This window comes from Ictidomys tridecemlineatus, chromosome 2, assembly GCF_052094955.1.
Source record: "Ictidomys tridecemlineatus isolate mIctTri1 chromosome 2, mIctTri1.hap1, whole genome shotgun sequence".
Taxonomy (NCBI): Eukaryota; Metazoa; Chordata; class Mammalia; order Rodentia; family Sciuridae; genus Ictidomys; species Ictidomys tridecemlineatus.
The window spans coordinates 7538844-7562393 of record NC_135478.1 but is presented as its reverse complement, the minus strand read 5'-3'; the positions used below and the strand labels follow the sequence as shown (position 1 = coordinate 7562393).

Sequence of the window (23550 nt, the reverse complement as noted above, 5' to 3'; positions counted from 1 at the left end):
TAGCGGGAGGCAGAAGAGCGAGTCTGCGCAGGCGCGAGGTACCTCATTGCGTGCTTGAGGCCGCCATGACACTTTCCCCTACTGCCCGCGTGTGAGATATATTCTTGCCTCAGTGCGCAACTTATCCGTCCTAGCCCGGCGCCATCCAGGTATGGTCCTTGGGAGGCGGAAGGCTGACTTCCTCTCTTCCGCCGCTGCATCCTATCGGTCTAGGCCCCGCGGGAGGCGGAAGGCTGGCTTCTGCTCGTCCGCCGTCCCCGGGCCCCCTTCACCCGCGCGGCCCAGAGTCCCTTCGGCTCCGCCGACGCCGCGCTCGTCCCAGTGACCGCATCGGGGACTCCGGGCTGCGCCAGCGGCGGGTGCGTCTCCTGCAGGCGGGAGCTGGGGAGCCCCGCGGCCTCTCCCTGCCGAGAGCAGAGGCCTCGCCTGCGTCGTGGTCCCGGGTCTGGAGCCTGTGCGGGTCCGCTGGTCTGCACACACCCGGCGTGGGGTGAGCTCGGCCCGCTGCCCCTGGGCCTCGCGCACTGCCCAGCGCGGGTCTGAGAGTTCCCCGGGACCTGGGGCCTGTTTGACACATTGCATTCAGATACACAAGAGGGAGCTGATTTTAAAATACTGTTAACCCGCCTCCTGGGCAAGTGCATTTCATCCTTAATAAAGAGATGCATTTTAGCCTGGCGCGGTGGTGTACGCCTGTAATCCCAGCTACTCGGGGCTGAGGTAGAACTTGATCCCAAGTTCAAGGGCAGCCTGAGCAATATAGGCAGGCCCTATCTCTACACAAAAAACTAGAAGGACCAGGGGTGTACTTCAGTGGTAGAGTGCCCCTGGCTTCAATCCCTAGTTCTGCAAAATGCAGGGAGAGGGGGGAAAAAAAAAGCTTGGTCACTTATTTATAGATTCTTTCAATTTTGCACAGAAAATGTGCCAGTTTGAATTTTTTATTCCTCCTAAAACTTTATTTTTTAATTTTTTTGTTTCTAATTACTGCACTTGCCAGGACTCCCAGCTGAATGGAGATTAGCATATAATTTTCATTCTTGCCTTGTTCCTGATTTCAGAGAAAATTAATAAGTATTTCACTATTAAATAGAATGTTTGCATTTTTTAACGTATAAAATCTAATTCTTTCTAATGGCCTAAGTTATTCTTAGCAATGTACACTGAAATAGATTAGTCATTGCTTTGTGTCTAAGAGAATATGTCAAATAACCTTTCTATGAACACTGTGAATTTCATTAATCAGTGATTCAATTTTTGTTTATTCTTGTGGTGCTGGGATTGAATCCAAGGCCTCAACGCTAGTAAGGCACCTTACCACTGAGTCCCAGTGATTCAGTTTTATTCTTTTTTTTTTTTTTCTTTTTTTAGTGATTCAGTTTTTAAGCATCCGTCATTCCTACATGAAATAAACTTAAATTGTGATTTATACTTATTGTTCATTTTTCAACTTTAACCAATACTTTTGTATTACTTGTACTTTGTATGTGATCTGGCATATTTTTTAGTTGTACCCTTCTGGTGTTGGAAGTAGATAATTATCTTCCCTCTCTACACCGGAATTATGAATTTCCTACTTATTTTGTGAAACTTTCTGTAAAACAATTTGCAACTTCTGTTTCCTTGTGCATGTTTTAAATATGATTCTTTTAATGACTAGATAAAATGAAATTTTCTTCTTCCTCCTCCCCCTCTTCTACCACTACCATCACCACCCACCAACACCACCACCTCCACTACTTCTTCCTTTTCCTCTTTCTCATCTCTTCTAGATTCTACCTCTTGTAGTTCCTGTTACCTCCCAGCAGTCCATTCAAACTCTTAATCCATAAAATGGATTAATCCACTGATGAAGTCAGACCCCTCATAATCCAATCGCTTCCCCCAAGCCCAAACTCTGAACACTGCAGCACTGGAGACCAAGCCTTCCACACACGAGGCTTTGAAAGACATCCCAGATTCAAAGCATAACAAATAGGTTGATTCTCTTTCTCAGAAATTAGGTTTTGTGGAGCCCATTGGGTGGGGTTGGGTTGATAGCAGTGTTCAGGGCTTTGTAGTAATGCCTATTATCCTGTAAAATGGTAAACAAGTAAAAATGTTGGTCAAGGAGCCCCAAGAAGCCTAGTGTTTAAGTAAATTAGTGCTTTCTTAGATATGAGTCAGAGAATATATATTCTTAGGGTTGAAGGCACCATTTGATACATTTTATGCTTTTTGTTATCATGGGAAATGGACAGCTAGATGTTCTTAAGACTTGAGTTAATTTACTAATAAAATGTTTCTATTAACCTCTTTTGTATCATTAACAAGGATAAGAGTGTTGTTTTGAATCTCTAGGGAAGAAAGGATTGTTCCAGTTTCACACAAGTTCAGTTTGTATTTACTTAGGAGTCATGATATGTGTTTTGAGTTGTCACTGGTAATGGATGTGGTACAATATCCAGGCTCATGAGTATGGGAATTCTCTGAAGGGTTGGATTCCCATGTCAGCTTCTATCTTACGTATAACTTCTCAATGTCTTACTTTTCTTTATGAAGGTGACATGGAGGAAGAAGGAATAAGTGTTGGGTTACAGAAAAGTATGATGCAGGTAAGTAAAAGGTATAATGCTCTAAAAGAATATTTCTATTTCATTTGATATCCTGCTGCTATTTTAGAGCACAGGTTAGCAGTCTGCTTCTTTTTTTTTGGATCACATTGTAAGTATTTTAGGTTTTGAAGGTCATAGAATTTCTATTACAAGGAAATTGTCATTTTCATACAAAAAATATTCATAGAGGAACATAAACAAATGTTTTATTGTATTGCAATAAAACTTTACTTACATAAGTAGGTGATAGGCTAGAATAAGTGCATGTGCTATAGTTTGGTGAGCCCAGGCCACAATACTATAAAACCGAGGCAGCTGTGGGCCTGACTTGAAAGATGTGCAGGCTCTTGGGCCTCTCAGGATTGTGAGAGGGGAAAAAAGGAAAAGTTCCCATTCACTCACTGGGTTTTCATTCATTAAAACCTCATCAAGATTTAAACCTGAGTTTGATGTTGTGCTCAGTGCCTTAATAGGAATAAAGTAGCAGGTGAAGTTATTCTTGAATAAGGAAGGGTTTCTGTATAAGGAATAATATGATATTGTCCAATATGTGGTCTTGGTCCCATATCCTGGCATAGAGTTTCTAAAACCCTTCAAATGTCTGGAGTGATAAGAGTAGCTTTGTATGATGACTGTTGACCAGGACAGATAGCCTCAGGATGACTGCTAGTCCAGAAGAACTAAAGTATGCTTGACTCCTCAGCCCTATTCACAAACCTTGAAGTTGAGAGGTACTGAAGGTTAAATTGATTATTTAAATTGCTAATTTAAATCAGTCATGCTTTCTAGTAAAGCCTCTGTGACAACCCGAAAAGAATGAATTTAGGGAGCTTCTGTATAGCTGAATATGTAAAGGTTCCTGGTACGAGGCACCCAAATAGTCATGGAAGTTCTTCAGCTTTTCCTACCCTGCTATGCCATATATATTTCTTTATCTGTATGGTTCTCTGTATTTATAAGAAATCATAAGCACAATGAAGTGTTTGCTTAGATTCTGTAAGCCATCCCAGCATATTAGGCAACCCAAGGAGGGTACAGTGGGGACCCTGAGATGTAGCCATTTGGTCAGATATAAATGACAATGTACTAGTTGTTATGTTGTTTGAAGTATGGGGAAATTTTGTGGGACTGAGCCCTCAACCTGTGGGATGAAGATGTTTATGTAGATAGTGTAAGAATGTTATTGAATAATAGGAAACCTAGCTCGTGTCTGTTGGAGAACTGCTTGATGTGTGTGGAAAATTACCCAGCTACCTAATATCCAGTGTTCTTTGCAGGTTCGAAAGAAAATAACTTTGATTTTTTTTTTTTCTTATTTCATTACTATCAACTGCAAAGAGACTAATGTAGTATTTTAGAAGTATTTTGGCTTTTAGACAGGATTTGTTTAGTCACTAAGTATGTGTGAGTAGAAAGGGAAAGAGATCTGCTGACGGAGTCCTGCCATAGACTTGGAGAGTCCACAGAATCTTCTGAACCTCCCCTGAATTGATTCTCAGGTCCCCAGTGCTATCAGCCTCACCCATCATCTCGCACCCAGTGGAGGAATTGTACCTTTCTGAACAGAGTTTGTGGCATCTTTTAGGAGTCAGTGACCTTTGAGGATGTGGCTGTGGACTTTACCCAGCAGGAGTGGGCTTTGCTGGATCTTGCTCAGAGGAGCCTCTACAGAGATGTGATGCTGGAAACCTTCCAGAACCTGGTCTCACTAGGTAAGATTGGCAATGTTGGTTCATGTAGTGGTTTAGAAAACAGTTTTATCTGCTAGTTGACCTTGTTCCAGGATCTGTGCTGAGGAGTGGGAATACTTGGTAAATAAGACAAACGTGGTCACTGACCACAGGGTGCTTACGATCTGGAGGCTTCTTTATGAAAATGAACACAGGCATATTAAACTTGTTTTTTCTTTTCTTTTTGTGGTTGAAAGCCTTGAGGCTTATTAAGTGTTGAATGTGTGGGGATTGAGGGGCTTCTCTGGGGCACAGGGAGAGTTTGTGATTTGAGACCTTTGAAGATTCTACTGCTGTGAATGCCCTTTACCCAGAGACCACCAGGAGCACACCTGTAAGTTAAACAAGTGGGGTTTATTTTGCAGTCATGGGAGAACATACCCATGGGGAGTCGACGGGCATCTTAGTAAGAGGGTGTTAGAAAGTACCTATTAGAGAATTTGTGCTTTTTGGATGATTTAGAGATGAGTCTATGGGGCAGATTATATTGGTTTCTTAGGCTCTCTGTGAATAAGTATCATAAACTGTTGGGTAAAAAATATAGAAATTTTTATTCTTTCATATTTCTGGCATCTGGGAGTGTGAAACAAGGTATCAGTGGAGCTATATTTTTTCTAAAGGCTCTAAGGAAAAAGTTTCTCCCTGTCTCTTTCTAGCTTCTGGTAGTTGCTGGCAGTCCTTTTTTGTTTATAGATGTATCACTCCAGTCTCTGTCTCCACCATTACCTTCTCTGTGTACCTATTTCTAATCTCTGTCCATATAGTAAAGTTAAGATGAGGTTATTCTGGATTAAGAATAATCATCGGATTTAGGATCCATCTTAATCCAGAATAACCTCATCTTAACTTTACTATATTGAGAAAGACCTTGTTTCCCTATAAGGCATCATTCTGAGTATGGGTGAACATTTTTAAAATAGGCTTTAAAAAAATGTATGTGTGTATGTACATTTGTACGTATGCACATATGTATGTATGTATGTGTATTTTTATGTGGTACTTAGAATTTAACCTAGGGGCTCTCTACCACTGAGCTAAATCCCCAGCTCTTTTTTATTTTGAGAAAAGGTCTTGCTAAGTTGCCCATGTTGGCTTCAAATTTGGGATCTTCCTGCCTCAGCCTCCTGAATAGCTTTAGTTATATATGTGTACCACTATGCCCCAGAGTCACAGGCTTTAATTTTTGGAGCAGTTTCAGTTTGAAAGCAAAATTAAGTGGAATGTAGAGAGATTTCTAACAACTACTGTCCTCACAACACAGACAGCTTCTTTCACTATGAACATCTTACACCAGAATGGTCCATGTTTAATTTACAAAGGATGAATGTACATTGACACATCTTCATTATTAACTAGAGTCCATAGCCTATATTAAGGTTCATTTGTGGTGTTGTACATTGTATGGCTTTGGGCAAATGTACCATCATAATAATATATAGAGTAGTTTTATTCCCCTAAAAATTTTCTGTGCTTTCACTTTTGAATCCCTAACTCTCTCTTAACTCTTTGGCAGCCAGTGGTCTTTATATCATCTGTATATTTTTATCTTTTGTGAAATGTCCTAAAGTTGGAATCTTTATAGTATGTAGCTTGTTCAGATTGGCCTATTTCACTCGGTAATGTGCATTTAAGTTTCGTTCATGTCTTTTTATGATTTTTCTGTTACTGTTGAATAACATTATGTAGTATAGATGTGCCACAGTTTATTTATCATCCCGTTTACTAAAGGGCATCTAGGATGCTTTCAGGTTTTGACAAGTATGAATTATGCTCTCATAAACATGTGTAGCTTTTTGTGTACAGTTTTGACTCTTTGGATGAATGCCAAGGGACAGAATTTAATTGCTGGATCATATGGTAAGAGTTTTTGTTTTTAATATTTATTTTTTAGATGGACACAATATCTTTATTTATTTATTTTTATGTGGTGCTGAGTATTGAACCCAGCGCGTCACATGTGCTAGGCAAGTGCTAGCCCCAGCCCCATGGTAAGCGTATTTTTAATTTTATAAGAAACCACCAGATTGTCTTCGAAAGTAGCTGTACCATTTTGCATTCCCAGGAAGAATGAATGAGAGTTCCTGTTTCTATACATTTTTGCCAATATTCAGCATTGTCAATTTTCTGGATTTTGGCTGTTCAAAAAGGCATGTAGAGGTGTGTCACTGTTTTGTTTTTCCTGGATAATTTTAGGATGTGGAGCGTACTTTTACTTTTTTACTTGCCATTTGTCTGTATTTGTTTAATTTTTTGTTTAGGTCTTTGGCTATAGTTTTATGGTATTTTTTTTATTCTCTTATATTGATCTTTAAGAATTCTTTGTGTAACGCCGCAAAAGAAATGATTAAGTGTGAAGAGACAGTCTTCAGGATGAGAGAAAATCTTTTCCATCTTTCCTCTGACAGGAGATTAACATCCAGAATATACAAGGAACAAAAAAATTCAACAGCAGAACTAAACAAACAAACAAACAAACAAACAAACAAAAAACTCAAAGCAAACAAAAACCAAATAACCCAGTCAAGAAATGGGCAAAAGGGACTAAACAGATTTTTCAAAAGAAGAAATGTGGGCTGGGATTGTGGTTCAGCGGTAGAGAGCTCGCCTAACAGGTGCAAAGCCCTGGTTTGGATACTCAGCACCACATAAAAATAAATAAATAAAATAAATATATTTTTAAAAAGATTATTTGTTAAAAAAAGAAGAAATGCAAATTATTGATTGTTTGTATTTCTTCTTTTGTGAAGTGTCTATTTAGTTCCTTAGCCCATTAATTGATTAGGTTATTTATTTTTTTGGTGTCAAGTTTTTGAGTTCTTTATATATTATAGATATTAATGCTTTATTGGAGTTGCATGTGGTAAAGATTTTCTCCCAATCTGTAGGCTCTCTCTTCACGTTATAAATTGTTTCCTTTGAGAGAAGAAGCTTTTAAATTTGAATCCATCCCATTTGTTGATTATTTTGACTTTTCTTCTTGCATTTCAGGAGTCTTGTTAAAGAAGTTAGATCCTAATCCAATGTGGTGAATATTTGGGCCTATTTTTTTCTTCTGTTAGGCATAGGGTCTCTGTTCTAGTGCCTAAGTTTTTTATCTACTTTGAGTTGATTTTTTGTGCAGGGTGAGTGATAGAGGTTTAATTTCATTTTTCTACATATGGATTTCCAGTGTTGCTGTACCACTTGGTGATTAGGCTATCTTTTCTCCAGTGATTGTTTTTGGCATTCTTGTCTAGTAGGAGATAACTGTATTTATGTGGGTTTGTCTCTGTGTCCTCTATTTTGTATCATTGGTCTACAATCTATTTTGGTGCCAATACCCTGCTGATTTTATTAGTATAGTTGTGTAGTACAGTTTAAGATCTGGTATTGTGATGCCTCCTGCTTTACTTTTCTTGCTAATGATTGCTTTAGCTATTCTGGGTCTCTTATTTTTCCAAATAAATTTCATGATTGCTTTTTCTATTTCTATGAAGAATGTCATTGGGATTTTAATAGGAATTGCATTGAATCTGAATAATGCTTTTGGTAGTAAGGCCATTTTGACAATATTAATTCTGCCTGTCTAGGAGCATGGGAGATCTTTTCATCTGAAATTTTCTTCAGTTTCTTTCTTTAGTGATCTATGGTTTTCATGGTAGAGGTCTTTTGTTAGATTGATTTCCAGTTTTTTTTTGGGGGGGGACTATTGTGAATAGGTTAGTTTTCCTAATTTTCTTTCAGTGGATTCATTGATGATGTATAGGAATGTGTTGTGACTTATGGGTGTTGATTTTATATCCTGCTATTTTGTTGAATTCACTTATTCTAGAATTCTTTTAGTAAATTTCTTTGATCTTCTAGATATAGAATCATGTCATCAATAAATAGTGATAGTTCTTTATCTATTTGTATTCTTTAATTTCTTTTTTTAATCTAATTGCTCTGGCTAGAGTTTCAAGGATGATGTTGAATAGAAGTGGTGAAAGAGGACATCCTTGTCTTGTTCCAGTTTTTAGTGCTAATGCTTTCAATTTTTCTGCATTTAGAATTATGCTGGCCTTGGGTTTAGCATGTATAGCTTTTACTATGTTGACATATGTTCCTACTATCTCTAGTTTTTCTAGTGTTTTGAGCATGAAAATGTGCCTTAGTTTGTCAAATGCTTTTTCTGCATCTATTGAGATGATCATATGATTCTTGTTTTTAAGTATATTAATATAATGAATTACATTTATTGATTTCTGTATATGGAACAAACCTTGCATCTCTCAGATGAATCTCACTTGATTGTGGTGCACTATCTTTTAAAAATGTTTTGGTATGTGATTCGCCAGAATTTTATTGAGAACTTTTGCATCTATGTTCATCAGGGATATTGGTCTGAAATTTTCTTTCCTTGATGTGTCTTTGTCTGGTTTTGGTATCAGAGTGATATTGGCCTCATAGAATGGAGTTTGGAAGGGTTTCCTCCTTATCTATTTCATGGAATACTTTGAAGAGTATTAGTATTCATTTTTCTTTGAAAGTCTTGCAGAACTCAGCTGAGTGTCCATCTGGTCTGGGCTTTTCTTGGTTAGTAGGCTTTTGATGGTGTTTTCAATTTTATTACTTGAATTGATCTATTTAAAGCATGTATGACCTCATCATTCAGTTTGGGTAGGGCACATATCGTTAGAAATTTGTTGATATCTTTAATATCTCCTATTTTATTAGAATATAAATTTTCAAAATAGTTTGTAATTATCTTCTGTATTTCAGATGTTTCCATTGTGATATTTCCTTCTTCATCTTGTATTTTAGTAATTTGGAGTTTTCTCTTTGTTAGCATGGCCAGGGGTTTATCTATTTTATTTATTTTTTCAAAGAACCAACTTTATATTTTGTCAGTTTTTCCAATTGTTTCAATTTCATTAATTTCAGCTCTGATTTTAATTATTTCCTGTCTTCTACTTCTTTTGGTGTTGATTCATTTTTCTTTTCCTAGGACTTTGAGATGTAGTGTTAGGTGATTTATTTGTTGACTTTTTATTCTTTTAATGAATGTGCTCAATGCAATAAACTTTCCTCTAAGTACTGTCTTCATAGTGTTACAGAGATTTTGATATGATTATCTGTGTTCTCATTTATATCTAAGAATTTTTTTATTTCATTCTTGATTTCTTCTACTATACATCATCATTCAATTGTGTATTATTTAGTCTCCATTTGTTACTTCCATTATTATTTTATTGTTGATTTCTAATTTCATTCCATGTGGTCTCATAGAATGCAAGACATTATCTCTGTTTTTTTGTATTTACTAAGATTTGCTTTGTGACATAAGCTATAGTCTGTTTTAGAGAAGGAGCCATATGCTGCTGAGAAAAAAGTATATTTGCTTGTTGATGGATGAAATATTCTATATATGTCTGTTAAGTCTAAATTATTGATTGTGTTATTTAGTTCTATAGTTTCCTTATTTAGTTTTTGTTTTGGAAGATCTGTCCCATAGTGAGAGAGGTATGTTAAGGTCACCCAGTATTACTGTATTGTGGTCTATTTGACTCTTGAAATTGAGAAGCATTTGTATGATGTACATAGATGCTCCATTGTTTGGGGCATGAATATTTGTAATTATTATATCCTTCTTATATATACTTTCCTTAAGAGGTATGAAATGTCCTCTTAAGGGAAGTATATATAATCTCTTCTGATTAACTTTGGTTTGAAGTATACTTATCTGAAATGAGAATGGAAACCTCTGCTTGTTTATACAATCCATTTGAGTGATAAGGTTTTCCCCATCCTTTTACCTTCAGCCTGTGGATGTCTTTGCTCATGAGGTGATTCTCTTGAAGACAGCAGATTATTCCATCTTGCTTTTTAATAAAATCTGCCAGTCTGTGTCTTTTGATAGATGAGTTTAGGCCATTAACATTCAAGGTTATTATTGTGATATGATTTTGTATTCCCTATAATTTTGATTTTTTTCTGGTTTTTGATTTGTCTTAGATTCTCATTTGGTTTAGTGTTGTTTTAGTGTACATCCTCCCTTTGCTGTTTTTCACTTTTTTTTCTCCACTTCATCCTCATGGAATATTTAGTTGAGAATGTGTTGTAATATAGACTTTCTAATTGTGAATTGTTTTAATTTTTGTTAATTATGGAATGTTTTAATTTCATCTTCAAATCTGAAACTTAATTTTGATGGATATAAAATTATTGGTTGGCATCCATTTTCTTTCAAAGCTTGAAATATATTATTCCAGGACCTCCTAGCTTTGTGGTTCTGGGCTGAAAAATCAGTTAAGATCTGAATTGATTTCCCTGTATATGTAATTTAATTTTTTTTCTCTCATGCCTTTAACATTTTATGTTTATTCTCTGTGTTAGTCATTCTAGTATAATGTGTCTTGGTATGGGTCTGTTGTAATTTTGTACATTTGGGGGTCCTACAAGCCTCTTGCATTTGATTTTTCCGTTCCATTGTTTAGATTGAGGAAATTTTTTACTATTATATCATTTAAAAATTATGCATTCCTTTGGTTTGTATCTCTGCTCCTTCTTCTATTTTAATGATTCTTAAATCTGGTCTTTGCATGTTATCCCATAATTCTTGGATATTCTGTTCATGGTTTCTTACCATCTTCTCTTCATGGGCAACTCTACTTTAAGATTATATATTTTTTCTTCATTGTCTGAGGTTCTGTCTTCCAAATGATCTACTCTGTTGGTGTTGCTTTTTATTGAATTTATAATTTGGTTTACTGATTCTTTCATTTTAAGGATTTCTGCTTGTTTTTTTTTTCTTCTCATGATCTCTAACTCTTTATTGAAGTAGTCTTTCACTTCCTGTATGTTCTTTGATTTCACTCCTCATACTGCCCTTTATTTCACATATCATTTTAACTATATGCGATCTGAACTCCTTCTTGGACATTTTTTTTTTTTTAACTGTGTTATCAGTGGCTTCTGTTGTTGAAGCATCTTGGTTTGTTTGGAGCTTTTTATTTCCTTTTTTTTTTTATGTTGTTAGTGTGTTTTCCCATCTAGAAGTATGGATCTAAGGCAGCATAAAATCTACCCTGTAGACTTATAGTGTCTAGGTGTCTGAAGGTTTCCAGAGCCTCACCTTTAATGGTGAGAGCAATATCAGTCAGCATTTAATATGTAGCCTTAAATCTAATAGCTCCCACTAAGGCAACTACTGCTTTCTTGCATTAAACCAAAATGATGAATTTAATAACTATCTATAGTATAAACAGAAATTTTATTAAAATGGTTTACAATTTCAAAGGGTGGTTGAGAGAACAGAGTAGTGTAGTATATAATATTTGTGAGAGAGGAAGAGAGAAGCTAGAAGTAAAAATTCACAGGAAGAGTGGAAGAGGAGCCAACAGAGATTGGCTTTTGATTGGAGAGAAGTTGGAAAGAAAATAGCATAAAAAGCATCCTGTTCCAAATATGGTAGAGAGATTAGTGAATAAAAAATAAAGTAAATCTTTTTGGAAAGTCGAACTGTCTCTGTCAGTGTTCAACAGTTTGTCAGCTCTGACTCTGACGTCTCTCGGGATCACCAAACCCAGATCAGCCCTTGCAAATCTAGTCTCTAGCCTACAAACCTGGGTTTCAAATACCTCAGGCTCTGCCATTTGTAGTCCCAAGATCTCAGTGCTGCTCCTACTTGCAGAGAGACCACCAGGAATACACTCATGCAAACAAGCAACAGCAAGAGATTCAGTAGCAATACCCAGGCCACTAGCACTCTTCGCAGGAAGACCCCAGGGTCCTCCAAACCCACAAGTACCCCAACACTGGACCTGCAGGTCCTGATTGTTGTCCGCAGACAGAGGGCCTTGTGGTGGTAAACCTGTTGGCACCTTGGTCCCAGGCCCTGGCTGGTATCCCAAAATGGGTGCAGTCACATGCAACCAAACCTGGAATCTCTCCTGCAGCAGTCGTCTAGGCCGTGGTAGCAGCACTAGTGGCGGCTGCATTGGCAGTTACAACTGCAGCTGTGGGGGCAGCGTCACCAGGTGATCTCCAGGGGTCAGCAGCAATGTGGGCTTCAGTTGCTTCCACAGTTTCTTCTGCGGCAGCAGCACACAGAAAGAACACCTCCAGGTGATCTCAGTCTAGCAGTAGGGAAATCAGTGGCAGCAGCAATAGCAGTAGTGGTGCAGGTGGCAATTGAGTAACAGGAGACTTCTGGTTCAGCGGCATTGACCATGGAGGTAGCATCAGAATCGAGTCAGGGTAACCAGGTAGTGCCCAGAAAAGAGACCTCTTGGCACAGCATTGGCTTCTGCAGCAACCCAGAAAGAAGACCTCCAGGCGACCTCAGGCTGGCAGCAGTAGAATCAGAGGCAGCAGCAATTGACACATGAGTTTTTATTCTGCCATAATGAAGAATGAAATTATGGCATTTGCTGATAAATGAATGGAAATGGAAAATATCATGTTAAGTGAAATAAGCCATATTCAGAAAGCTAAGGGTGCAATGTTTTTTCTTGTGTGTGGAAGCTTGAGCAAAATAAGAGGGAAACAGGCCGAGAGAGCCCATGAAAATAAAAAAGGTAGGATAGGTAGGGGGCAGATGGGAAGGAAGGAGGAAGAGGGAAAGAGGGGACTGCAAAGTGCACCTGGCCAAATCGTGCTGTGCACATATAGGAATATACCACAGTGACTTTCACTATTGTGTTTATCTATAAAGCAGGAATTAAAACAATAGGTAAATAGAAGGAAGACCAGTAGAGAAAAGGAAGCGGACAGGGGGAGGGAGGAAGGAAAGGAAAGGAGAAGTACTGGGAATTGAAATGGAGCACATTAATTCCATGCATGTATGGTTGTGTCAAAATGAATTGCAATATTATGTATGTGATAATACAGTAATAAAAATATGTTAAAAAAAAGAAAAAGCATTCTGGGCTGGGGTTGTTGCTGAGTGGTAGAGCGCTTGCTTCACACATGGGAGGCCCTTGTTCGTTCCCCAGCACCAGATTAAAAATAAAGAAAGAAAAAAAGTTATTGTATACAACTAAGAAATAATTTTTTTTAAAAAAAGCATTCTTTGTGTAAAGAACAGGAAATCAGTTTCTTATCAGATAAATCTCTGTGAAACATCCTCTTACCAGAGAAATTTCTTGCAAATGTCTTCTTTTAGGCATAGCTTATCTTTTCTTTCTCTAGATATTATCTTTCACAGAGCAGGAATTTTAATTTTAATGGGGTGTATTGTATCAAGTCTTTTTCTCATCAATCATACCTTTGATATAGTAGCAAAAAAGTTATAGCCAAATCCAACGTCATCTAGATTTTCTCCTTCTATCTTGTACAATTTTTCTAGTTTTATGTTTTACATTTAGATCTATGATCCATTTAAAATTAATGTTTGTGAAGGGCATAGATTCATTATTTTATGTGGGTATGTCCAGTGTTCTAACAGCATTTGTGGAAAAGGCTATCTTTTCTCTATTGTGTTGCTGTCAATTCTTTGTCAAAGATCAGTTGACTACATAGCTATTGCTTGGTCTTTAGGGATTTGATACTAATATCTACCTAGAGACCTACATCTGTGGATGGTCAAAATCTCTTAATTAAAATTCCCTATATGCAGCCTAAGCTCTCATATACTTTACATCATCTCTTGATTATGTTTAGTGCCTGAGAAAATGTAAGTGGTATGTAATTAAAAATGGAGTTTGAAATGAAACCAGATTCTCCACTCTGCTGGTCTGTAGGTCCACATAAGTTACATGCCTCTGCAGCTGAGAGAGCCCATTTTAGTATTGCAACTAATCACAGCAGGGAAATGCCTGTTTGGTCAGCTCTATGGGTCAGAGCTGGCAGAACCTGACTCTTCTTCAGTATTACTGAGCAGTGTGTTGTAGCTATCAATGGCAGACCTCAGCAGCTGGCTGCCATTTTTTTCCCCCCAAGGTCTTATTCACAGATTTGAAGACAAATCCACAGACAACAGAATTTGAGAGTGAAGGTGTATTTCTATAACTGAAAAGAAAAGAAGCAGAACTCTCAGGGGCTGAGAGGGGAACCTGAGAGTAGGTTTCCACTTAAATGTACTAGTCTAGGGACTTAAGTAGCTACTGTATGAGGCATTCATCAGTATCTGTGCTAATCAGGTCTTGAAAAGATACTAAGGGTGTTGGTCAGTATCTATGCTAATCATGTCTCGAAAAAGTGCCAATACTATTGGTCAACACCTATGCTAAGCAAGTATTTGAAAAGTGCCAAGGCTCTTGGTTTGGTCTGTGACATTCTGATTAGTTAGGCCTTGAGTCTGTAGTCTTCACTCAGGTCGGCTCTACCTTTTTCCTGCCACCTGGGACAAAGAAGTTGGCTGTAATGTTTGGAATGTTTTCTATATGTTAGTTTTATGAAATAGCCTCTTCATTTAAAGTCAGTCTGTCTCTCTCTCTCTCTCTCTCTCTCTGTCTCTTTTTGGTGTCAGGGAGTGCATTTTCTTAACTGTCTGCCTGTTTTACTATCTATCCTATCTTATTCATAATTCCTTTTGTACTGTATTGATTTGGACATAAGCACAAAAAAATACATGTTTAATACAGATGTAATTTTTTCCTATTGTATTTTCAATCCATGGTTGCTTGAATTCACAGATATACAGGGCCAACTTTACTTATGTAGATCTGTGTCTGTGCTCTCTGTTTCATTGGTATATTTGGACATGACTTTTGTTGAAACCCTTTTTAACCCTAACAAAATAAAGGTATCATGTCCAACAACAACTAAAAAAAATATTAAAAATAAATAAAACATATTTTGGCTGTGTCTGATCAGCTTATAGTAATATTGAGGTTCCACTGTGAATGTAGGTCAATTTTTTTTTTTTGTAATTTTTTTATACCTTTACTTTATTTATTTATTTTTATGTGGTGCTGAGGATCAATTTTAGCACCTTGCACATGCTAGACAAGTGGTTTCCATTGTCATCCCAGATCAATCTTTCTTTCTTTGTCTTTTTTTGTTCTGGGAATTGAACACTTAGGGGCACTTAACACTAGCTACATCCCCAATCCTTTAAAATTTTGTTTTTCTTTACTTTGAAGCAGTATCTTGCTAAGTTGCTGAGGTTGGCCTTGACTTCATGATCCTCCAGCCTCCCAATCCCACCCCGGGATTATAGGCTTGTGTCACCATGTCTGATTCAGATCAGTTCTTCACATTAGAGGCTGCTTTCCCCCACATCTCAGCTTTTTCTTTTGCCTTCTCTATTTTTGTTTTCTTTCTTCTTTCCTCTCCCTCCTTCCTTTACCTTTTGTTTTTCTTCAATGGATTTGACATTTTGTTTCAGTTAAACTCATCCTTCTCTGTCTTTAGAGTATCAGAAGACCAAAGTTTGACCCAATCTTATGGAAAGATGTTTGTGATTCTTCATTGCTTTTCCTCATGATATTCCTTTCCTCCTGTGCAGGGTACCCACTACTCACACCCAATCTGATCTCCCAGTGGGAACAAGAGGAAGAGCTGCAGACAGTGAAGACAGATCTTATCCAGGGCATCTGTATGGAGCAGCACCAGGAAGGCAAGAATCCCTGGGAGAAACTGGCCTGGGAGGAGACAAAAATAAAATAGAAATAAAGCAAAAGTTTGTTTTGTCTGAGGAGGCTCATTACCCACAGATGCCTCAGAGGACTATTTTGACTGTTTATCTGTCCTCTCATACTTTCCTTGTTCTTGTCAAAGATCTCCATATTTGCTTTTTTAAATTTTGTATTTGGTATGTGTATTTTATCTTTTCTGTTTTCCTCCCGTAATAATTTTTAAAAAAGTATTAATGGAAATTTGTAATATATTTTCTTTACTACTATGAACTATCAAGGTAACAGAAAAATTTTAACATAAACGTTGTTTTTTAAAAAAATTATTTATTTATTTATTTGTTCTAATTTGTTATACATGATAGCAGAATGCATTTTGATTCATTTGAAGCCCAATTTTTCATGTCTCTGTTCCCAATAATTTCTACTGGTCATGTTACCATCACTGTCATTCTTCATAGAACTATTTTTATTTTTCAGTACTGGAGAACCCAGGAGTGCTCTACCACTGAGCTATATCCCATACACTTTTAAATTTTTAGACTGGGTCTAAGTTGTTGAGGCTGTGCTTGAACTTGTGAACCTCCTACCTCAGCCTCCCAAGTAGCTGGGATTACAAGCATGTGTTACCATAGTATAGTAATGTTACCAAACTATGGTTTCATGGAAATAGTTTTTAGTGAACTGTTTTACTTTTGACCCTTGTACCTATTAATAATGAAGTCCTGAAACAGCTGCACTTCTCAAAGTCCTTTGCTTAAAGATAACTTTCTTTCTTTATTTATTTTTGTTTTGTTTCAGGTTTTGAGTCTCTACTTAATACTAAGGAATTAGTTGTTTTTCAAGATAACAATGGAGAAAAAATATCGAATGAACAGAAAATAGTGAGATTCAAAAGAAATGGTTCCTGCTCCTCTATTTTATATGAAAACCAGGACTTCCATGGTGTGGATGATTGGAACAAAAGCCATGAGAAAGGTTTAAGGTGAGTGCCCTTCATATAAGAGAAGGTAGTGCATCAGGAAAGAGTTTTGAGATTTAAGAAACATATTTTGGGGCTGGGGTTATGCCTCAGTAGCAAGCAGAGTGCTTGCCTCCCACATGTGAGGACTGAGTTCGATCCTCAGCATCACATAAAAATGAATAAACGAAATACAGATATTGCATCCATCTATAACTAAAAAATATTTTTTAAAAAGAAACATATTTTCAACATAAAACTAGGTCAAAAATTATGTTTTCATAAGAATGAAATCCTGGCATTTGCCAGTAAATTGATGAAACTGGTGTAAAGAACCAAAGGCCAAGTGTTTTCTCTGATAGGTGGATGCTAATTCACAATGGGGGGAGGGATTTGGAGGAATAGAGGTACTTTGGATTAGAAAGAGGGGAGTGAGGGGAAGGGAGGGGGATGGATATAATAGTAGAATGAATTGGACATTATTATCCCATGTGCATATATGATTACATGACCAATGTAACTCTACATCCTGTATAACCAGAAGAATGAGAAATTATACTCCATTTATGTATGATGTATCAAAATGCATTCTGCTATCATGTATACATGCAAATATATCATGAATACATGCAAATAAAAAATAAATTTAAAAAAAGAAATAAAAGGATTCAAATTCAAAATAAAAAAAATATTGTGCTTTCACAAGGAATTTTGTCTAGATAGTTTTTCCTACAAATGATACTGAAATATTGAAGGTTTCACACATAGATTGGTTTGACAGATTTATCAGAAAAATTATATAAGTCAAAAGCTTAGTGACAATGTTGGCTGTGGAAGACCGTTCTTGAGAACTTATAAGTTGATGGGGCAGAAAGCATACATGTTTACTGAAAATGGTAAATTTTATTACTAATAATCTGTCTTTTATTTTTAAAAGTCATGTGGTAGAGAACATCTGTGAATACAATGAAGAAAATCAATGTGGACAAATTTCAAATCTTATGCTCCAGAGAACTACTGAAGTCAAATCCTTTGAATGCTGTGAGTGTGGAAAGTCCTTCCTGTTTCATTCATCACTTAAGAATCACACCAGATCTCATGCTGGAAACAAACCCTATCAGTGTAAGGAATGTGGGAAAGCCTTCCATTTTCTTGCTTGTTTTAAGAAGCATATGAAAACTCCTACTGAAGAAAAACCATATGAATGTAAGGAATGTATAAAGGCTTTCAGTTGTTCCTCCATGTTCAGAGCACATATGAAAAGTCATAGTGAAAAGGCAAACTATGAATGTAAGGAATGTGGGAAAACCTTCAGTAGTTCTTCCCACCTCACAGAACACAAAAGAATTCACAGTGGAGATAATCCTTATGAATGTAAGGAATGTGGGAAGGCCTTTAGTTGTTCCTCATCACTCTCCAAACACAAAAGAATTCATAGTGGAGATAAGCCATATAAATGTAAGGAATGTGGGAAGGCCTTTAACTCTTCCTCTCATCTTATAAGACATATAAGAATTCACACAGGAGAGAAGCCTTATGAATGTAAAGAGTGTGGGAAGGCCTTCAGTGAATCCTCAAAACTCACTGTACATGTGAGGACACACACCAGAGAGGAACCCTATAAATGTAAGGAATGTGGGAAAGCCTACAATTGCCCCTCCTCCTTAAGTATCCACATGAGAAAACACACTGGAGAGAAACCTTATGAATGTCTGGAATGTGGAAAAGCCTTCTATCTTCCCACTTCCCTGAACACACATGTGAAAAATCAAAGTAGAGAGAAACCCTATGAATGTAAGGAATGTGGGAAGGCCTTCAGTTGTCCCTCATCCTTTAAAGCACATGTGAGAGATCACAATGGTAAGGTGCAATATGAATGTAAGGAGTGTGGGAAGGCCTTTAGTCATTCCTCATCCCTCACTGAACACCTAAGAACTCACAGTGGAGAAAAGCCTTATGAGTGTGAGGAATGTGGGAAAGCCTTCATTAGTTCTTCCTCTCTTACAGTACATAGAAGAACTCACACTGGAGAGAAACCTTATGAATGTAAAAAATGTGGGAAAGCCTTTATTCGTTTTTCAGGACTTAGTAGTCACATGAGAATCCACACTGAGGAAAAACCCTATGAATGTAAGGAATGTGGAAAGGCATTTCGACATTCTTCGTACCTTACTATACATGCAAGAATGCACACTGGAGAAAAACCCTTTGAATGTCTGGAGTGTGGAAGAGCTTTCAGTTCTCCCTCATCTTTTGGGAGACATGTGAGAAACCATACTGGAGATAAGCCATATGAATGTAAGGAATGTGGCAAAGCCTTCATTAGTTCTTCCTATCTTACAGTACATAGAAGAACTCACACTGGAGAGAAACCTTATGAATGTGAAAAATGTGGAAAAGCCTTTATTTCTTTCTCAGCTCTTAGTATCCACATGAGAACCCACACTGAGGAAAAACCCTATGAATGTAAGGAATGTGGGAAGGCATTTCGACATTCTTCATCCCTTACTATACATGCAAGAATGCACACTGGAGAAAAACCCTTTGAATGTCTGGAGTGTGGAAGAGCTTTTCGTTCTCCCTCATCTTTTGGGATACATGTGAGAAGCCATACTGGAGAGAAACCATACGAATGTAAGGAATGTGGGAAAGCCTTCAGTAGTTCTTCCCATCTTACAGTACATAGAAGAACTCACACTGGAGAGAAACCTTATGAATGTAAAAAATGTGGAAAAGCCTTTATTTGTTTCTCAGCTCTTAGTATCCATATGAGAATCCACACTGAGGAAAAACCCTATGAATGTAAGGAATGTGGGAAGGCATTTCGACATTCTTCATCCCTGACTATACATGCTAGAATGCACACTGGAGAAAAACCCTTTGAATGTCTAGAGTGTGGAAGAGCTTTCCGTTCTCCCTCATCCTTTGGGATACATGTGAGAAGCCATATTGGAGGGAAACCATATTAATTTAAGAAATGTGGCAAAGCCTTTATTTGTACAGCCTACTTTTGAAGACGTGAAAATTCGCACAAGGGACAACATATAAATGTAAGGAGTAAGGGAATCTCTGCAAGACTTTTTCTGAACTAATGCAGTTTTTGAAGTCTCATTTTGTGAAGTCCCATACTGTAGAGACACTATAAATGTGAGAAAGTAGGAGATTATCACTCATTCTTTTGAATAGTTGAGGACAACTGAGAGAAACCCTGTGTTTGTAAGTTGTATGGTAAAGCCTTTTGATTTTGAACATAATTTGTGCCGCAGTCTGGCTGGGCTGTGCAAAGTAGCTGGGGGGCGACAAGCAACTTGTGAAGGTGGAAACAGCGGGAGCCACTGTGTTCAGACCAGCAGAGGTATATATACCCAAGTAAATACACACAGCTTATCTCAATTAACATCATCCAGTTACAGCAATCAGTCATTAAGGAATGCTCACCATCTTAATAATTAGACATAGCTTAACTCAATTAACATCATCTAGATACAGCAGTCAGTCATTAAGGAATCCTCATCCTCTGGCGTTACTTCTCAAACCACTCCTCCTGGCAAAGTGTCAGGCGCCATCTTGACTTGGCTGTTGCTCTCAACACTTGTATAAGAAAATTCAAAATTTGAGCTAGAAAAGGAGATCAGTGCCTCATTAAAGTGGACTTATAGATTGTCATTGATTTCCAATTTTTTTCTAATAGGAAGATTTAATGTTATATGTTTCCCTTTTCAGCTTTTGTGACATACTTTTGAGTATGATGTGAGTTTCTTTAGCTGAGATGTAAATGTTATTTCCATTACAATGTCTTTTGGCCCCTTGGGAGATTGTGTGTGTATGTGTGTGTATGCTTCTCCATGAGACAGTGTCTGGCTATGTTGTCCAGGCCTGTAACTCCTGGACTTCTGCCTTAGCCTCCTAAGTTTGGGAGGGTAGGCATATTTCATTGAGTCTGGCACAAGTGCATTTTTTTTTTTTTGCAGGCAGGAAAATGGTGTTTTTTTTTTTTTTTTTAAATTGTTGTTTCAGTTTGAACTCACAGCATGTGCACCTTCTTCTTCTTCGTCTTCGTCTTTGCCTTTGCCTTTGTCTTCTTCTTCCTCTGGATACTGAAAGTTGCTTACCCAATAATTCCTCCCTTCCCTTTAAACTAAGGGTACCAACTGTTTTTGAGAATATCAGTGTTTATTATCAAAAGCTTTTCATGTGTAATAAAAAGTTTTAGTAGAAATTAATTAGTACAAAGACCTTGAAAGATTATAGTCTCATCTTATTGCTGTTTTGTGTTTTATTCTTTATGTTTGTTCATGATTGGAATCTTTGTTAATTTAATTTTTTAAGTTGTTGATGGATCTTTATTTTATTTATTTATATGTGGTGCTGAGAATCGAACCCAGTGTCTCATACACGCTAGGTAAGCACTGGACTCCTGAACCACAACCCCAGCCCTCATGGCTGGAATTTTGATCTGATGTTTTAAGTTAGTAAAGTGTGTTATGCTAATTTGGATATAGCTGAGGACTACATTTCCCTTAATCACTTCTAATCCTAGGTGATAGTTTTCTAAAATAACTTTGCAAGAAGTTTGAAAGGCTTTAGGGAAGGAGCTACAATTTCCTGCTTATTAGGACCACTATATAGGTAGACAGATGAGTAGGGACCTTGTGGGCCTCAATTTTCAGCTCATTTTTCTTAGTATTGAACACAGTGATCCATCTTTGCTCAAAACTGAATGTTAAGTGCTTGACCTCAGTCTCCTCAGGGGCTGCACCTCCACAAACATCTCCATTAACTCCTGTATCCTGGCCAAACACAACTTAGATTTCTCTGGCAAGCTCTGGTGTTGCTATTTTGGCATTTTTGCTTCTCATTGTACTTCCTCTGGCACTTTCACTGCCCTGTTATAGTTGACCAGTTTGCAGAAGGATTGTCATCATGCTCACAGTCCAGTCCCATCCTTCACTCTGCTTATGGGATTGATGTCTATACAAGCCTATCGTGGTCCCAAAAGTGAGTAGAGCTGTGGTTAATGAAGTTATCCTGACTGTAATTTGAGGCAAGCCTCAGATAGGTGTCATCCTATTTTGGTAGAGGAGGATTTACACTTGATACCTTCAGACAGAGAAGATTTTACTGCCTTTATGTGAGAAGAGGAATGCTATGAGCTGTTGCAGGTACATTTTGCTACCTCCTCCCCTTTATTAAAACTTTGTATTTTAAGGGGGTGGTGTTGTGGCTCAGTGGTATAGCATTTGCCTAGCATGTATGAGGCACTGTTTGATTCTCAGCATGGCATATAAATAAATGAATAAAATAATGGTCTATTAACAACTAAAAATATTTTAGAAAATTATATATTATCTCTTAAAATCATAACTATACCATTTCCCTTAATCACCTTTTACTGTTTATCAAGGTATACATACACTAATGTGCAAGCTGTGTACCGCTTGATGTAATTTCATGTAGATATATACATCCTGGTGGATACATTTCCAGGATTCCAGGAAGTTCATTCATCTCCTTTCTCAATAATCACTCCACAGAGGAAATTGGATTTTGACTCTTATTACTCTTGATTTGGTGTGCTTTTTCCTGATTTTTCAAATAAATGTTACAACTACAACATGTACTGTTACATGTTTGGCTTCTTTTACTCAACATAATGTCTGGTTTGTCAGTTGTTTGCTCTTATTTCTCTTGGTATATGCTGTATGTGGGGAATGCAATTACTGAATGATAGGGTAGAGTTCAAGTGTATGGTAAAATACTTTAGATTTTCAAAAATGTTGGTTCCACCAGTAAGTCCCCAACAGTGCATGTGTGTGTTGGGTATTCCACATCCTGGGCCCACACTTTCTGACTTTAGCTCTTCAGCAGAGTGTATGGTGCTATGTATTTTTTTTTGTTTTTGTTGTTGGAATATGCATTTTCCTGATATCTCATGATTTGGGGTACTCTTTGGTGTGCTTATTGGTTATTTGAATATCTTTATTAGGCTACCTTTTGAAGCATTTCATTCATTTTTATTTCCTTTTTTCTTTTGAAGTGTTTCCTTGCTGCTAAAAAGTCCTTGGCTATAGCTAAGCTAGAATCTGCATCCTGAGGCTAATAGATGTGAATTTGTCAGTCTCCATGTCTTGGCTGTGCATTTTTTTTGCATTGTCTTTTCTTCCAGCTGGGATGTTTTTTTCACAGTAGGCTTCCGAAGTTCTGTGCTGCTTTCTTCCCAAGATAATGCTTCAGGGAGAAGAGTGGCATCTTTTTTGAAAAGTTCCAATATAATTATCAAAATGGAATCTGAGGAGGGGAGTGGGGATAGTAGAGTATAGGAAAGGCAACAGATTAGAACAGACACTAGTATGGCAGTATGTAAAAACGTGAATGTGTAACCGATGTGATTCTGCAATCTGTATATGGGGTAAAAATGGGAGTTTATAACCCACTTGAATCAAATGTATGAAATATGATATGTCAAGAGCTGTGTAAAGTTTTGAACAACTAATAAAAACATGAAAAAATAATGGAATTTGATTAATGGCTTATTTTGTCCCCCATGGCCAGGGGAATGTTAATACTCTGATTTGCTTAGGACCAGCTCCTAGTTTCTCCTTGAGAAACTGAGTTTAGAATTTGTACCCCTAAATCATAGAGCCCTGGCACTTATGAAGCACATGGAGAGGAGAGAGAGGCAGCTGTGAGCAGGTGGTGGCTCAAAATAGGGGCAATATTGCACCTTA

The 23550-nt window shown here is 37.4% G+C and overlaps 1 protein-coding gene across 1 annotated transcript; it reads left to right on the top strand.

Moving 5' to 3' along the window:
* LOC144369282 (uncharacterized) lies at positions 1 to 23339 on the top strand. Its single transcript, XM_078028664.1, has 6 exons — positions 1 to 149; positions 2542 to 2594; positions 4180 to 4306; positions 15735 to 15845; positions 16663 to 16846; positions 17760 to 23339. Exons 2-6 carry the CDS (start codon positions 2547 to 2549, stop codon positions 19789 to 19791), a joined length of 2502 nt encoding a protein of 833 aa, XP_077884790.1. The 5' UTR covers positions 1 to 149; positions 2542 to 2546; the 3' UTR covers positions 19792 to 23339.
* The last annotated feature ends 211 nt before the right edge of the window (positions 23340 to 23550 follow it).

Excerpts from the sequence above, each read along its gene's own strand:
- LOC144369282 (XM_078028664.1), top strand. The coding sequence starts at position 2,547 with ATGGAGGAAGAAGGAATAAGTGTTGGGTTACAGAAAAGTATGATGCAG. Across the intron at positions 4,307-15,734 it reads CCAGAACCTGGTCTCACTAG|GGTACCCACTACTCACACCC; the intron begins GTAAGATTGGCA and ends CCTCCTGTGCAG. Across the intron at positions 16,847-17,759 it reads AGCCATGAGAAAGGTTTAAG|TCATGTGGTAGAGAACATCT; the intron begins GTGAGTGCCCTT and ends TATTTTTAAAAG.